The sequence below is a fragment of the Hibiscus syriacus genome, unplaced genomic scaffold (genome assembly GCF_006381635.1).
Source record: "Hibiscus syriacus cultivar Baekdansim isolate YM2019G1 unplaced genomic scaffold, ASM638163v2 tig00110388_pilon, whole genome shotgun sequence".
Classification (NCBI taxonomy): domain Eukaryota; kingdom Viridiplantae; phylum Streptophyta; class Magnoliopsida; order Malvales; family Malvaceae; genus Hibiscus; species Hibiscus syriacus.
In genome coordinates, this window is record NW_024062718.1 from 1440015 (window position 1) to 1456019 (window position 16005).

The 16005-nt window shown below is 32.5% G+C and overlaps 1 protein-coding gene, 1 long non-coding RNA gene and 2 other non-coding genes across 4 annotated transcripts; all 4 read left to right on the top strand.

Annotated features, from left to right (window-relative positions):
- The first annotated feature begins 1164 nt into the window (after nucleotides 1–1164).
- On the top strand, nucleotides 1165–1385 carry LOC120123121. Its single transcript, XR_005516162.1, has one exon. It is a non-coding gene; the product is annotated as a small nucleolar RNA U3 (small nucleolar RNA).
- Nucleotides 1180–16005, top strand: LOC120122944. The gene is made up of 2 exons (XR_005516139.1): nucleotides 1180–1241; nucleotides 15767–16005. It is a non-coding gene; the product is annotated as an uncharacterized LOC120122944 (long non-coding RNA).
- LOC120122941 (glycerol-3-phosphate acyltransferase 1-like) lies at nucleotides 11070–12126 on the top strand. The gene is made up of 2 exons (XM_039141976.1): nucleotides 11070–11090; nucleotides 11188–12126. Exons 1-2 carry the CDS (start codon nucleotides 11070–11072, stop codon nucleotides 12058–12060), a joined length of 894 nt encoding a protein of 297 aa, XP_038997907.1. The 3' UTR covers nucleotides 12061–12126.
- LOC120123122 lies at nucleotides 15770–15990 on the top strand. The gene has a single exon (XR_005516163.1). It is a non-coding gene; the product is annotated as a small nucleolar RNA U3 (small nucleolar RNA).

The following is a 16005-nucleotide window of genomic DNA, read 5'->3' on the forward strand; positions in this document are numbered from 1 at the left end:
TGTCATCTTGATCAGTCGTGGTGATGTTAAATCCAACCCTAAAAAAAAGAAAAAATGAAAACAACGATCAAACAGAAGAAAACACGACATAAAGACATAAGAAGACGTGTCATAAAGGCATAATTATTAAAAATAAAAAATAAGAAGAAATAAAGATATATTATAATAAATAAAAGAAAAAACAATGAATATCGACGGTCGATGACTAACACCAAAATTAATATCGTCGTTGATCACAAAGATAAAAAACCAAAAAAGACTAATGACAGTTAAAGAAAAAGAGAAAAAAAGGACGAATCCTAATACTACACTTCTAATATTTAAGCAGAATCAACTGAAAGAGGAAAATTCATCTGTTAAAACTAATAATTATATAACAATGATTAAGTATTTTACTAATATCTCCGATTCAATCCTCTCTAATACAATTTAAATATAATTTTAAGATAGTGATAAAATTTATTAAAGTATTAATTTTGATGAAATTTTGTTTTACATTTAACTTAATAGATAATAGATAAATGCATGATCCTTCATTTAAAGGGTCCTAGGTTTTAATTCCCTTACTCTCCGATGAAACACTTAATTTGTTCAGGTCAAATGGTGTTATTTAGACTGATGGGATGTTGACACGTATTTTCGTCTAATTAGTTTAAATAAATTTATTTAAAAATTATATATGTATATTGATTAAATGAAATAGAAAATAATACGGAAATTTTAAATAAAAAATGACTTTAATTTTGTCGTTAAATATTTAAGATATAATTATTAAATTATAAAAACTAATATTAACGATGCTTTTATTAAAAATTTAATTTGACGATTAAAACAAAAAAGAAAAGATAAATTAATAATTATTCATTTAATTTATCATAATAAATAGAATTCAAAATTAGGGCTAAATACTATAAAGAAAGCATTAAACGGGCTAATAATAATCCATGAGTTTTCGAGTGATACAAATATTGTTATAGCCGGGATGATGTATTATATTATACTTTTTGGTAAATTAACTCGCTCCTTTTAAGGCTGAAGTAGATAATGAAAGACACGCGTAGGTTAAAACACCGACTATTTTGTCGGAAGATGAACAAAATCCCACAACGAAGAGGAAAGACTAACGTGAAGGGTATTTAACTTGGAATCGGGAACTAATAGGGTACGACCTTACTTGAACAGGATCTGTTCTATAGGCTCGTACCTCTGTATCCTTGAGTTCTAAGGAGACAGGATTCCAAGTCTGGTTGATGAACAGTGGCTGTGTGATCAGAGCGTGATTACTGGTCTTTGTGGTTCTAGATGTTGATCTCACCAGGACCGCAGAGGATCGTTCTCAGCTGGCTTTGACTAGCTGGGATGGTCACGCAGCTGTCTGACAGACTCCCTATCTTTTTCCAGTTTTTTGTTTCTCAAAATTTTAGGGCTAAATCAAATACTTCAGGTCAATCCAATTAGATTGAACTTTCTCTATTATTTGCCCGTCTAATTAGTACTCAAATCACTTTGATTCAGGAGGACAAAAAAGGCCGTAGCATTCCAGCTTAGGAATATGGTTTGCCAAATGTACTCTTTATGGACATGAAAGATATAGCTGGGGAATTATGATAAAAAAAGAAAAGGATTTGCAGGTGGTAAAGCCTACAACGACTGTTCATGAAAGTATTTGCCATTCATACTTTCATTGTAAAAAAAAAATCTGATGTGTCGATCCATTGCCTCCATTTATAATGGAGGAAAATCCCATGTAACAGAGTCCCAAGGCCTCTCTTCGAAGACAAATCTGCAAGCCTTGGACTAAAGATTTCAGCATAGAATGTATGATTTTGTCTGCAAGAAGCACAATACCAGTAATTTGTCTTCCTTTTGTGATCACAAACCGAGTATCACTTGTGAGCTTGAGATTATTTTGTACGTAGAGGCTGATAGAACGGAAATCGATTATCCTCCTGGCGTTATCAGTCTTTGGTATTAGCACTATAAACGACGAGCTGCAAGCAGCAGTAATCTTTTTACTAGATCGAATAACTTGAACAGTTCAATATTAGAGGAGTTATTAATTAATAAAATTACTAGCTTTAAACTGTATGAGGCAGTCCATTAAAGAGATTACAAACAGATCATTTAATCCTCTCTTTTTAATTGTATGAGGCAGTCCGTTTATGACTGAATTAATTCTTTGTTTTTAGATATTTTTACTCTAATTTTAAGCCTATAAATAGAGAGGTTTTCGAAGTCAAGTATGTTATTGAGGGTTGCGAGCTGAATGGTAGTGAAAATGAGTGAGGCTTTGGCTTTGTTGATTGCTGGTGCAATGACAGGGGTATTGGTAATTCTTTCTCTAATTTTCTATTAATCCAATAAATACATAAATTAAAACTCAATATATTCAAAACAGCATGGACTAAACTGGAGATAAAATCCAAGTTAACAAGAAGTCAAAGTTAGTGACCAAGATGAACACAGAACTAAGCCCAAGACCTCGAAGCGTAAATTGTCATTTTAAGCATTGATAAATACAAGTGATCAAATTGCATAGCACATAAAATCAACAGCCCAAATTCTAAATACTTAAACAAATATAATAACAAACATACATGACTAAAATTTAACATAAAATAAATAAGGAGCTCGAAACAATAGAAAGCAAAAACAATTTCATTAGTGATTGGAATGGAAAGGTTACAAACCACAGAGGACCCAAGTTGGAGTTTACCCACACGCTAAATTGCTCTCCAGCCCCCCAGAACGACGTCGTTTTGCATGGCATATATAAGGGAAGAACTAACGCCTAAACCGGCTCACCCTATCATTTACTTCATTTCCTTATTTGAAAGAGAGAGAGCAAGAGATATATATCTCTCAAAAGCTTCAATTGGAAGCTTTATTTCCATAATCCGATGGGCCTCCGCCACACCGGTCGTCGTTGACCAGCAACAACCGTCATCCGCCGACGTTGAGGAAGAGAGAAAAAAACACAGTCCGAAGCACCTCTTCGCCATGGTTACGAATCCATGCTTCTTTTAACCAAAAATGGTCCCTAGAATCGTAGATCTAGGGAAATCCCTTCGGTTTCTTTGACTCCGATAACCCTCGAGATGACCGACGAACGTCGAGGTAGGTGAGCCTTCTCCTCTCCCTCTCAGTTTCCCCCCCCTTTTTTTCTCATTTTGTGTACTGATGGTTATTTTTTTGTTCGATTTTTATCTCTCGCCCGAATGTTTTTTTCTCTGATTTTTATTTTTTTTCTTCTTTGTTCTCTCTCCCTGATTTTCTTTTTCCTCTCTGCCCCTGTTAATGTTGCTTGTCTCCCCTTTAATCTGCTCCCCTCATTGATTTTTGGTGATGACTTGCTATTTTTTTTTTTGAGAAAATAGGGTTTAAGTGCCCTATTTTAGCTTGTGACAGGGTCCCGATTTTCTCGGGATTTTGTTTGTACAAATTGATTTTTTTTATATTTGTTTATTCTCTGACTGATTTGCTTGGTGATTGACTGGATGTGGTGTATTTTCTGTCATTTTTCGTTGAAATGACGGTGTCAGAGACGGTCAGTGGTGGGAGCTCAACATGGCTCGGCTTGAGCGACGACAGTGAGGAGCAGCTTGTAAAATCCCAAATTAGGGTCAATGACTAAATTACAAATTGTGAAAACTATGTTTTCGATTTCAAAATAAGTTAAAAGTTCAAGGACTTAAATAGGAATTTTCAATATTGGATTAAATGGTAATTGTGGAAAGTATGAAGGGTATAATGGTAATTTCATAAGAAATATATTTTTATCCCTTTTAATAAGAGATACACACGTGAAAAATGGGGGAGAATTATCGAGATCATTTTCTTCATTCTTCCTTGTTCCTTCTTTCTCCCGTTGCGCTAGCTACAAAGGTAAGTTGATTTCAGATGTTTAATTCTTGGATTTAGAAGTTGGTTTTGATTATTTTGGTGTTATATAAGCTTAAAACATCAAGAAAAAAGAATTAGAAAGGAAATTATGCTTACAACCAGTATACCAACAAGCTATTCATACATATCCCATAGACATTTTCAAATTCATGTATATTATAAGCTTAAGGAAAACTTATATAAGCTTAAAACATCAAGAAAAGAGAATTAGAAAGGAAATTATATTAGGGATTTAGAAATGAAATTTTGATATAAAGAGGTTTTTAAAGTTCTATGGATGAATTTAACTTGTCATTAGAAGGAATAAGAAGATTGAAGCATTAGAAATGAATTTAGGAAACATGGAAAGTTTGATGAAATTCTTTGATTTAAGAATTATGGTTAATTATGAAAGATGATGAAGTGTTATAGTGTTATAAGAAGGTTTATATATGTATAGATAAGTTTTAAGGCATAAGGAGGGGTTAACAAATAGAATTGGGGGCAAAGTGTTAAAGTTTCGGGTGAACAAGTCTGTTATGTGCAGGGTGTACCGGTACACTATGAATGGGTACCGATACACTAAGACCAATTTTGAAGAACGTCTTCATGGTGTATCGATACATAAGTAGTGTATCGATACCCCCTTGAAATGAAAATTTCGAATGTAATTTTTGTACCGATACATAGGCAGGTTACCGATACACCAGTGAAGGGATGTATGATACCTTATAGTGTGTACCGATACTGATACTCTATAGTGTGTACCGATACACTTCAAAAGAAAATGGAAATAAATCTTTCTTTTAGTTTAAGAAATGCAATATTAGAGTATGCCAAGTGGAATGCTGATATGTATATATACGTGTGATTGTGTAGATATCAATCGAGAGTAATGTCCGGACAATGTGTCAAGTATTAGTCATCAAGAAGAGATAAGGATTTGGTATTGATTAGTGAGGCAAGGTGAGTGCATATTAGTTATTATATGACGATGAATGGAAATAAGAATTGAGATGAGTCTATTTCTTATAGTATATGCATAAATTTATGAACATGAGCATGTGTTTGATAAACATATGTGATTATATATGTTATATGATTGTGTGAATGCATGTTAATGTGTTGAATTATGTGATATGTGATCATATGATACATGATATATGTGAAAATAAGAGAATAAAGTATAAACTATATGATATAAATGATTTCATAAGAAAGTGAAATAAGCTATGTGATAAAAGCTATGTGATATGATATATGTGATCATATGAGAAAGTGACATGAGATTATATGCATATGTGATATGAACATGTGAATGATATGATAAGAAGCTATGTGATAAGAAGATATGAGTTTATGTGATATGAAAATGTATATGTGCAATGACATAAGTGATAATGCTCATGTTATGTTAAATGAGAGCTAGGGGTATAGTTGGCATGTCAATAGTCGAGGGTTCTACGTGGTCCTTCGGGATATATATGTAATTCTGTGGAACATATATGTGGTACTTTGGTACACTTATTTGGTCCATTGTATTATGTATATGGTTCTTAAGGAGTGGCCATTCAGGACAAATTCAGTGCCCCTAGTGGGAATTATACGAGCCGTGGTGATAATATATGTGCACAACCTCAATGTACTCACATATCTTTAGTTCTCACATATGTACATGGGCTAATAAAAAGATAACAATAAATACAATATATGTGATTTATATGCATTGTGTTATGAAATGTGTTACAAGATTATATGATAAAAGAATTAATGATAATAGTATGAATAATGGTAAAATGTCACTACAAGAAAATATACCTTTAATGACACACGCTAATTTATGACTTGCAAAAAATGTGTCATAAAAAATGTGACGTTTTTTAAAATCTGAACGATTTATGACTTACAATAATGTGTGTCATATTTAATAGTCATAATCCAAAAAATTTACAAAAACACGGAGTACACTTTTAATTGTGTGTTATCTGTAAAAGTCGTCTTTTAATTTCCCCCATTATTTTTATTTTTTCCCGCTTCTTCCCCCTTGATAAACAATTCACGGCGCATGCTTCCCCCTTTTTCTCTTTTTCCCTTTTTCTCTTTGTTGATTTGTATTTTGTTTGATTTAATAAGTTTGATGCTTTTACTTCATATATGTTTGATTTCTTTTTGCGCTTGCGTGTGTAAGAAGTGGAGAGAAGTTACTAGAGAGATCGTTAAGACTTCTCCTCAAAATAGCGGCAAAATCATTTTCCCTTCCTGTCTTAAGCATGTAATTCAAATTTTTTGTTTGTTTTTAATTGAAATTGAGATATAATTTCATTATCTGGTACAAAAGTTTTAAGGTAACATGTATAATTTTCATTAAGGTTGTAAATATTTGCAGTTTAGGGTAGTTTAATTTTATTTTTTTAGGATTTGGAATGTTTGCGAGTTGGGATGATTTGTGGGGAATTGGTGTAAAGTTATTCTTTTTTGGGGTTCATTTATTCTAGTTTATTGTAATGTTCTTTACTGATAGATCTTATTGATGCCATTTGTTCCTGGTATCTAATTTAGGGAATTAGTTTGTGCTTCTTCTTTGTATTATAGGGGAAATATACTAGGTATAGAGTGCAAAGTTCAAATCAAAATGACATTTTCAAATTACCCAAATTGAGAATAAATAAAGTAAAATTTAAGACATAAATTCTGTCTCGTACTGCAAATAATAAGTGTGTGAATGTGTGTATTTGAGACATAAATTCCACCATTTACCAGTCATGCTGTCTCGTTCTGAAAGGTTGGCTTAATATCCAAATTCTCAGGCCGAACGAATTGCTGAACTAGAGCCATCTTCTCATAAAGTTGTTCATCATGCTTTACATAATCTGAGAGTGAAGCAAAAACACGGGTAAATAACTTTGTCATAACATACTTCTCCAATCCTTGTATTTGGAAAAAAAAAGGTGAATCCATCAATGCCAGATAAAGTTTTTCCCTTTTTTACTAATAAAAAACAAATTACCCAAATATAAGAAATGTAAGTAATTTAATGCATTGAACATATGCAAGTAAAATAGGTATAGGGAGACTTACTTCACCAGCACTGTCCAGCTCTTCCTCATAGCATCCTGCCCAAAGCGGATGAGCTCGAAAAGCAGCTTCCATGTTGGCAAAGAAAGCCTGTACGACCGCACTATCCCTTTCAGGATCAGGAGCATTGTTCGAGAATGAAACTATGAAACTGTAATATGACGACACAAAGGCAACTCAAAAGTTAAAACCTAGAAATGATATCTTAAAACGAAACAACGCAAATCAATCATTCTGAAATTATGTTGATTTAGCAATTAATTAAGAAAAACAACATTCACATTGGGAAATACACTTAAATTTGACTAAATCAACTAATAAAAATAAATCATCGACCGAATATATAATCATTAGTCCCATTTGGGATCAAATCGAATCAAGAGAGCAGAAAATAAGCTTACTCAGAACGAGAACTGGGGCGTACAGAAATGATTTATGGTTTTGTTTGGTTGAAACAAACAAATCTGGAAAATGATTCTTCCAGAATCTAGTTTTCCCCATTAAAAAACCCTACTAGAACGATGTACCCTTTCTCCCCCCTCTTTGCTTGAGTTTTGTACGAAATGAGAGATTTGAAAAATGAGCTGCCTGCAATTTATGGGTTTCCTTTGTTTTCGTTTCTTGTAGAGACGCCCAATTTCTAAAGTCGAGAGGGAGGAGAGAAGATGAAACATTTTTATTTATAGAAAGAGGGGACGTGAATGGAGAAATAGGTGAAGGGAAAAATGAAAAAGGGTTAAAGAGGCGTGGGATTTAGAAACTTTAAAATTACGGCGTTTGTAAACATAATCACAAATAAAATACGATTTTTTAGCGGTGTTTGTAAAAAATGCCGCTAAATACGAGTCTATAGCGGCGTTTGTATAAAACGCCACTAAAGTACAAACCTATAGCAGTGTTTGTAAACAAAAATGCCACTAAAGTACGAGTCTATAGCGGCATTTGTATAGAAACGCCACTAAAGTACCAGTCTTTTGCGGCATTTGTATAGAAACGTCACTAAAGTACTAGTCAATAGCGGCGTTTGTATAAAAACGCCACTAAAGTGGTACTCTATCGCTGCGTTTTATATAAAAATGCCAATAAAATATGAGTCTATAGTGGCGTTTGTATAAAAACGCCGCTAAAGTTATCATTTTGTGGCATTTGAAATGTAAACGCCGCTATATGTTTAAAGTTAGTGGCGTTTACTCTTAAAACGCCGCTGTAGAACATTTTTGCTTAGTACGGTTTTGTAACACCCCAACCCGTATCCGACCCGGATACGAATCCGAGGTGTCACATTGACCTTTTAAAACATGCACTTGTATAAAATAGTGAGTAATTTTAAACTTTTATAACATATAAATGACTAATTTACATAAAAAAACATTTTCATTATTACAAAACCAATCAGAGCGTGTATATTTCACTTATTTATTTACATATAACTATTCGAAACATTTATAAAACTGTTCGTAGCTTAAACAATAGATTCTTTTGAAAACATGCTAACTAGAACTTTATATACTAAAATACATATTAGTCACATCTTTTCTGATCTGACCTTTAGTAAGGAGAACTGACCTGTCTTGCTCCATATTGATCTTTACTCTTCTCGAAACCTACGTGTAAATCACTTACACGCTAAGTCAAAGACTTAGTGAGGCATATAACCATATAAGGTAAACGGTAACTAATAATCATACCTAAACAATTACTACTATCATTTCATACCACTCATACTTTTACATGTAACAAATATATGCATACATATATGTCATTATCATTCATATCTCTTATCTCATGTTCCTATGATCTCTTATGTTCATAACATATAACATATATCATAACCAATTGCACATATACATATCATGTCATGTAAACCATATATATATACTATCATAACACACGTACACCCAAGCAACTATATTATCATCTTCATTTCTTTCTTATTTTATCACTATCATTGATTCCTTTCATCATATGGTCTTATAAGTTACCATTTGTACAATCAATATCACACATGAAATTCCACAAGGAAACAAACATATTATCATATCACTTTATTAATATTATCTATTTAATAGCCCATGATACACATGTGAGAACTAAAGATATGCGAGTACATAGAGGTTGTGCACTAATGTTGTCACCACAGCTCATATAATTGCACCGAAGTGCCACGTAGAATTGCACCGGAGTGCCGCGTAGAATTGCACCGTAGTGCCATATAATAATGTCCATAAGGACCACATATCATTCCTTAAGAATCATATACATGTACTAGGGATCAAGTATGTGTTTCACCAGACTTCACACATGTTCCAAAGAATACATATATGTCCCGAAGGACCACATATCATTTTTTAAGAATCATATACATATGCCAAGGATCAAGTATGTGTCTCACCAGACTTCACACATGTTCCAAAGAATACATATATATCCCGAAGAACCACATAGACCCTCGACTCTTGACATGCCAACTATACCCCTAGCTCTCATGACACATAACATGGGCATTATCTTTTATATCCTTTTACATATTCATGTAACCATATCATATTCATAAGCTCATGGTTTCATTCACATATACATGTAATCACGTAGTTCATGTCAATTCTCATATGAGTTTATATTCATATAAACATAGGATTCACCCTCATGTATCACATATACTTTCTCTTTCATATGGCTCATAACATTTCTCATGTGCTCATATGACATGTAAATCATGGTCATCTTATCATGTTATCACATAAACATATCATCTTACAATACATACAAAACACATCAATACCTATATTCACATATACCTATCATTTCATTATCCTTATTATTATTCTTATCACCATTAATCCCTTTTACTTACCATATTCATATCAATAACACATATACTCATGCACACATATAAATCATAACAAATACATACTTATGAATTCATGTTTTTCACTATTGGAAATAGACTTATCACAAGTCTTATTTTCCCTTGAACCTCATATACTAGAAAATGTGCACTCACCTTAGCTTTGCTTTGATTCGATTATAATCCTTCAATTGATCCGGAACGGGATCACGTTCTATATCTACATCATCATACATAGATCTATATTAGTATTATAACTAATATACTCTAATGGTTCACTCTTTAGACTAAGAGAAAAGGCAATTTCATCTTTTAATGAAGGTATGCATCAATGCACTACTGATGCATCGGTGCATAAAATATATTCGATGTTTGTTTATTACTGGGATGCATCGATGCACTACTTATGCATCGATGCACGAATTGCATTCGATGTATTTATTTTAAAAGAGTGCATCGATGCACTTCATGTGCATCGATACACCTTCAAACGATTTATGGGTTTTAACCTTGATGCATCGATGCACTATGAATGTGCATCGATGCACTCTGCCCAGAACCTCTTTTTGAACCCGAAAATTCATTCTTTTGGATTAAATCCTTCATATTTCAACCCCTTTCATATTCCTAACTTTCATATACATACTTAAACTCATTAATATTCATTTATCTCATCTTTAACCTTAATATCCTCTCCTCTTTAGGAATTTCAAGAATCATACCCTATTTTCCACATGTTTCAAATCCAATTCTAACACTTAATACTTCTTAATTAAGCTGATGACAAGTCAAATTTAGCTTCAAATTCAACTTATCAACTTCATTCTGGAAATTCACTCAAGAACTCCAAATCTTTAATCTTCCCTAACTCATTTATCTTTTGATTTTAAGATAACTTAAGCTTTCCTTAAGCTTAAGTATCACCTAAGAATCATAACCCAACTTTTAATTCAACAAATAACCAACTAATAAAGAAACTCACCTTTGAGCTAGAGCTTCACGCACAAAGAAGAAAGGAGGAGAAGAGAATTCTGGAAACATTGTTTCCCTCATTTCCCACGTGTAAAATATATATCCCCACTATCACATTTTTAATTCCTTAAATGATCAAATGACCATTTTACCCTTTAGTTCCTTTAATATTTACTAACAACTTTTAGGAAATACTTCCAAATAAATCACTGAACTAATCCATTCTTCTACTTTAGTCACCAAATCCTGAAACTTTACAATTTGATCACTAACCCATAGTTTGGGATGTTACATGTTTATCTCCCTTTGCAAGGTACATTTATTACTTCAACTTCATTTAAACATAATAAAAATAATTAATGATCGTTGAACAGTTCAATTTGTGTCAATTTTCTTTGTGAATGCGACAGGAAGCCTATGTGGTGGATGGCCGAAACAATCAAAGCTGCATGATGCCGAGGGACAAGTACCCGAAGCCTCTTATATTTCACGATGGAAGGCTAGCGTTCTTGCCAACTCCATTGGGTACACTTTATATATTCCTGTGGCTTCCATTTGGGATAGTTCTCGCCATTTTCAGGATTGTCGTTGGTATCTGTCTGCCTTACAGGTTAGCTATATTCTTGGGTTCTCTGAGCGGCGTTCAGCTAAATTTCCAAGGCTGTTTCCCTCCACCAAATTCACAACATAAAAAAGGTGTCCTACACGTCTGTACACATCGAACACTTTTGGACCCTGTTTTCCTCAGCACGGCATTGTGCAAGCCCTTGACGGCAGTGACCTACAGCTTGAGCAAAATGTCCGAGATAATAGCTCCCATCAGGACAGTCAGGCTGACCAGGGTCAGGAGACAGGACGGAAAAACAATGCAGAAGCTGTTAAGCGAAGGTGATTTGGTGGTCTGTCCCGAAGGAACCACATGTAGGGAGCCTTATCTGTTAAGGTTCAGCTCGTTGTTCGCCGAGCTGGCCGATGAAATAGTTCCGGTAGCGATGAACACTGATGTAAGCACGTTTTACGGCACGACGGCGAGTGGGTTGAAATGGTTGGATCCCATTTTCTTTCTGATGAACCCCAGACCGAGCTACCATGTTCAAATCCTGGGAAAGGTGCCACCAGAATTCACATGTGCAGGGGGAAGGTCTAGCTTCGAAGTGGGGAATTATATTCAGAGGAAACTGGGTGATGCTCTGGGATTTGAGTGTACTAACTTGACTAGGAGAGACAAGTACTTGATGCTAGCAGGGAATGAGGGGGTTGCCCATGATAATAAGAGAAATTAACAAGCACCCTCTTCGCAACATATTGATTAATTGATTTGCACACTTTCATCAACCCTAATGTATTCACTATTTAAATATTTTTGGGACCCGTTTTTACAGTCGTCTCTCCATTCAGCAATATACAGTTTTTATAAGGGATGTGATATTTTTTGTCGGATATAAAAATCCTACAGCATTGTGTTTGAAATTTTACCTGTATTTGATTTATTGTAGTTGCAGAAGTGGAAATGAAACGAGGGGGTCGGAGTTATAAAGGTATTATTGCGAAATATAAAGTTAGACCCGACCGAGAAATAGATTAATTAAAATAAAATAAGATTTGATTGTGTCATGTAAGAATTATTTTCTTAGAAATAAAATCGTCTTAATTAGTATAATTCTTAAAATAGGTGTTATCCCTTGATATTAATGCGGTCATTCGTTATTTATACATAAAAATATTATACGTGCGTTGTACATATTAAACCATAAACCGACCTTCAATCAATAATAATAAAATGAATATGTTAAAGATATGTTCATCAATACTTAATAAATAAAAAATAATAATATATGAACTATTTTTTTACGTAAATTTTACTTTATATTCTTATTATTTCTAACTAAAGATAATGTAATTCATAAAAAAATATTTCATTTGCTCGAGTCATATCGGTTCAATAAATAGAAGATAGGGGTTGATGTATTATTTGGTGGAAGAGTAAGGGGGAATGAGATATCATTTGGCAGCACAAACATTAAAATGTGTGCATGCAATATTAACCCTAATCCTCAGTACTTGCAATCAATGATGCCATAAATCATTGATTGCAAGTGACAAAAGCCGGATTTTGTTGGGCCACTTTAATACCCATTTTGTTTCTTGTACTTGTACCGGGAAAGTATGTCGTGCGACACCTTTAATATAAGATTAAGCTAAGTCGTTATCGGTTTTGTTATTATTTTTTAATAAAATTGATAAAAAATTATCATAAACATTATTATTTCTATTGTTTTTTTATTATTGGATGTTTTATCGGTTTTGTTAACATATCCGATAAAGTGTTACCGAATTTATTATTTTTTCTATCGATTTTGTTATTATTTGACACTTTATCGAAAATGTTAAAAAAATATTAATGTTTTAGATAGAAATAATAATATTTTAAGTAATTTTTTTACCGATTTTGTTAAAAGAAATAATAACAAAATCGGTAACGTATTATCTTAATCTTATATTAAGGGTTCGGACAGTAAAATTTCCCGCTTGTACTATAATAAAATTCATTTCTCTATTATTTTTCAGCTAATTTGACTTTTATATTTCTTGTAATTCTTTTTGGATTTCCTTCCAAAACTATTATTTTATTGTTATTTCTTCGTTTATCGGTCATTGAAGTTTTAAGAATTTCATTTTCTCCTGATAATTATATACCTTAATTGGGTAAATCTATTGAAGTAGGGTGATTAAAAAATGATTTTTTCATATAGAGTGGAATTTGTTTTATTCTTTCAAATATGATGAATGCTATAATATTTTCTTAAATCAATGTGTATCTTCGACGAAAGACATACGAAAACACGTCGTCTTCTAACTTACTTATTTGAGAACACGTCAAATATTTCATATGCCTTCTGCCAAAGATACCTAGTGATCCTAATGTCTTCCCAAAGCACCGCAAATACCACTTTATTTGAGAAAATAAAATTTGTAACACCCTTCACAAAGAAATTTAAATTTTCCATCACCATGTTTGAGCAAATTTGGGCCCTTAGTTGTGATCCTTGATATATTCATATGATCAGTTAGAGTCAAATATGTTATTTGACGATTAGATCTATTTAGCTTGCTAACCTGTAAATTATAATCATCACACTAGGCTTGACACCTACATTAAGGCCTATATGTAAGTCATCATGCAAGACTGACAATGCAAAAGACTTTTTCTATCTTGCAGGCTTTCTTTCTCTCGAGGATTTTTCATTGTCATCTTCAACTCGTCTACTTTCTATTTCTCCGCCCCAAAACAACCGATTATGACTATTCGTTTTAATTAGAAGAGGTGAACTGCTAAAAGTTGTCACAACCAAACTCTTTCCAATTTGGTTAAAATGTAATAAAAATATTACTGTTTGATCTTCAATTTTAGTAGTAATTCAAATTAAATATCATTTGTTAAAATATAATAATTATATTTTTTTTGATAGAAGTCGTTAATTTTATTAAAAATAGAAAATATCTAAATTATAATAAAGATTTACAACCAAAATCGTAAACTAAACAAATAATAAAGACATTTTCTAAACACAATAAAAATAGTCACTTAAGATCACATGAGGACCATACAAGAAAAAAAGTTAAAAAACCTAATCAAATAAACTCGAACAAACGGTAGATACAAATAGATCTAATTACATCGGTAACGAACCTCAAAAGGGATAAAACTATTGAAAGAACACCAATAATCACAAATCAAAATCGAACGACGTGAAAATACTATTCACAAACGCAAATCACGTATCCAAATTCAATCCGAGGGTCAAAAGCAGAGAAAATCAACATGATAACAAATAAGTGTCATCTTGATCAGTCGGGTGATGTTAAATCCAACCCTAAAAAAAAGAAAAAATGAAAACAACGATCAAACAGAAGAAAACACGACATAAAGACATAAGAAGACGTGTCATAAAGGCATAATTATTAAAAATAAAAAATAAGAAGAAATAAAGATATATTATAATAAATAAAAGAAAAAACAATGAATATCGACGGTCGATGACTAACACCAAAATTAATATCGTCGTTGATCACAAAGATAAAAAACAAAAAAAGACTAATGACAGTTAAAGAAAAAGAGAAAAAAAGGACGAATCCTAATACTACACTTCTAATATTTAAGCAGAATCAACTGAAAGAGGAAAATTCATCTGTTAAAACTAATAATTATATAACAATGATTAAGTATTTACTAATATCTCCGATTCAATCCTCTCTAATACAATTTAAATATAATTTTAAGATAGTGATAAAATTTATTAAAGTATTAATTTGATGAAATTTTGTTTTACATTTAACTTATAGATAATAGATAAATGCATGATCCTTCATTTAAAGGGTCCTAGGTTTTAATTCCCTACTCTCCGATGAAACACTTAATTTGTTCAGGTCAAATGGTGTTATTTAGACTGATGGGATGTTGACACGTATTTTCGTCTAATTAGTTTAAATAAATTTATTTAAAAATTATATATGTATATTGATTAAATGAAATAGAAAATAATACGGAAATTTTAAATAAAAAATGACTTTAATTTTGTCGTTAAATATTAAGATATAATTATTAAATTATAAAAACTAATATTAACGATGCTTTATTAAAAATTTAATTTGACGATTAAAACAAAAAAGAAAAGAAATTAATAATTATTCATTTAATTTATCATAATAAATAGAATTCAAAATTAGGGCTAAATACTATAAAGAAAGCATTAAACGGGCTAATAATAATCCATGAGTTTTCGAGTGATACAAATATTGTTATAGCCGGGATGATGTATTATATTATACTTTTTGGTAAATTAACTCGCTCCTTTAAGGCTGAAGTAGATAATGAAAGACACGCGTAGGTTAAAACACCGACTATTTTGTCGGAAGATGAACAAAATCCCACAACGAAGAGGAAAGACTAACGTGAAGGGTATTTAACTTGGAATCGGGAACTAATAGGGTACGACCTTACTTGAACAGGATCTGTTCTATAGGCTCGTACCTCTGTATCCTTGAGTTCTAAGGAGACAGGATTCCAAGTCTGGTTGATGAACAGTGGCTGTGTGATCAGAGCGTGATTACTGGTCTTTGTGGTTCTAGATGTTGATCTCACCAGGACCGCAGAGGATCGTTCTCAGCTGGCTTTGACTAGCTGGGATGGTCACGCAGCTGTCTGACAGACTCCCTATCTTTTTCCA

Bases quoted from the DNA above. Each gene is read 5' to 3' on its own strand.
- LOC120122941 (XM_039141976.1), top strand. From the start codon at position 11,070: ATGTTTATCTCCCTTTGCAAG. The intron at 11,091-11,187 runs GTACATTTATTA...TGAATGCGACAG, and splicing joins TGTTTATCTCCCTTTGCAAG to GAAGCCTATGTGGTGGATGG.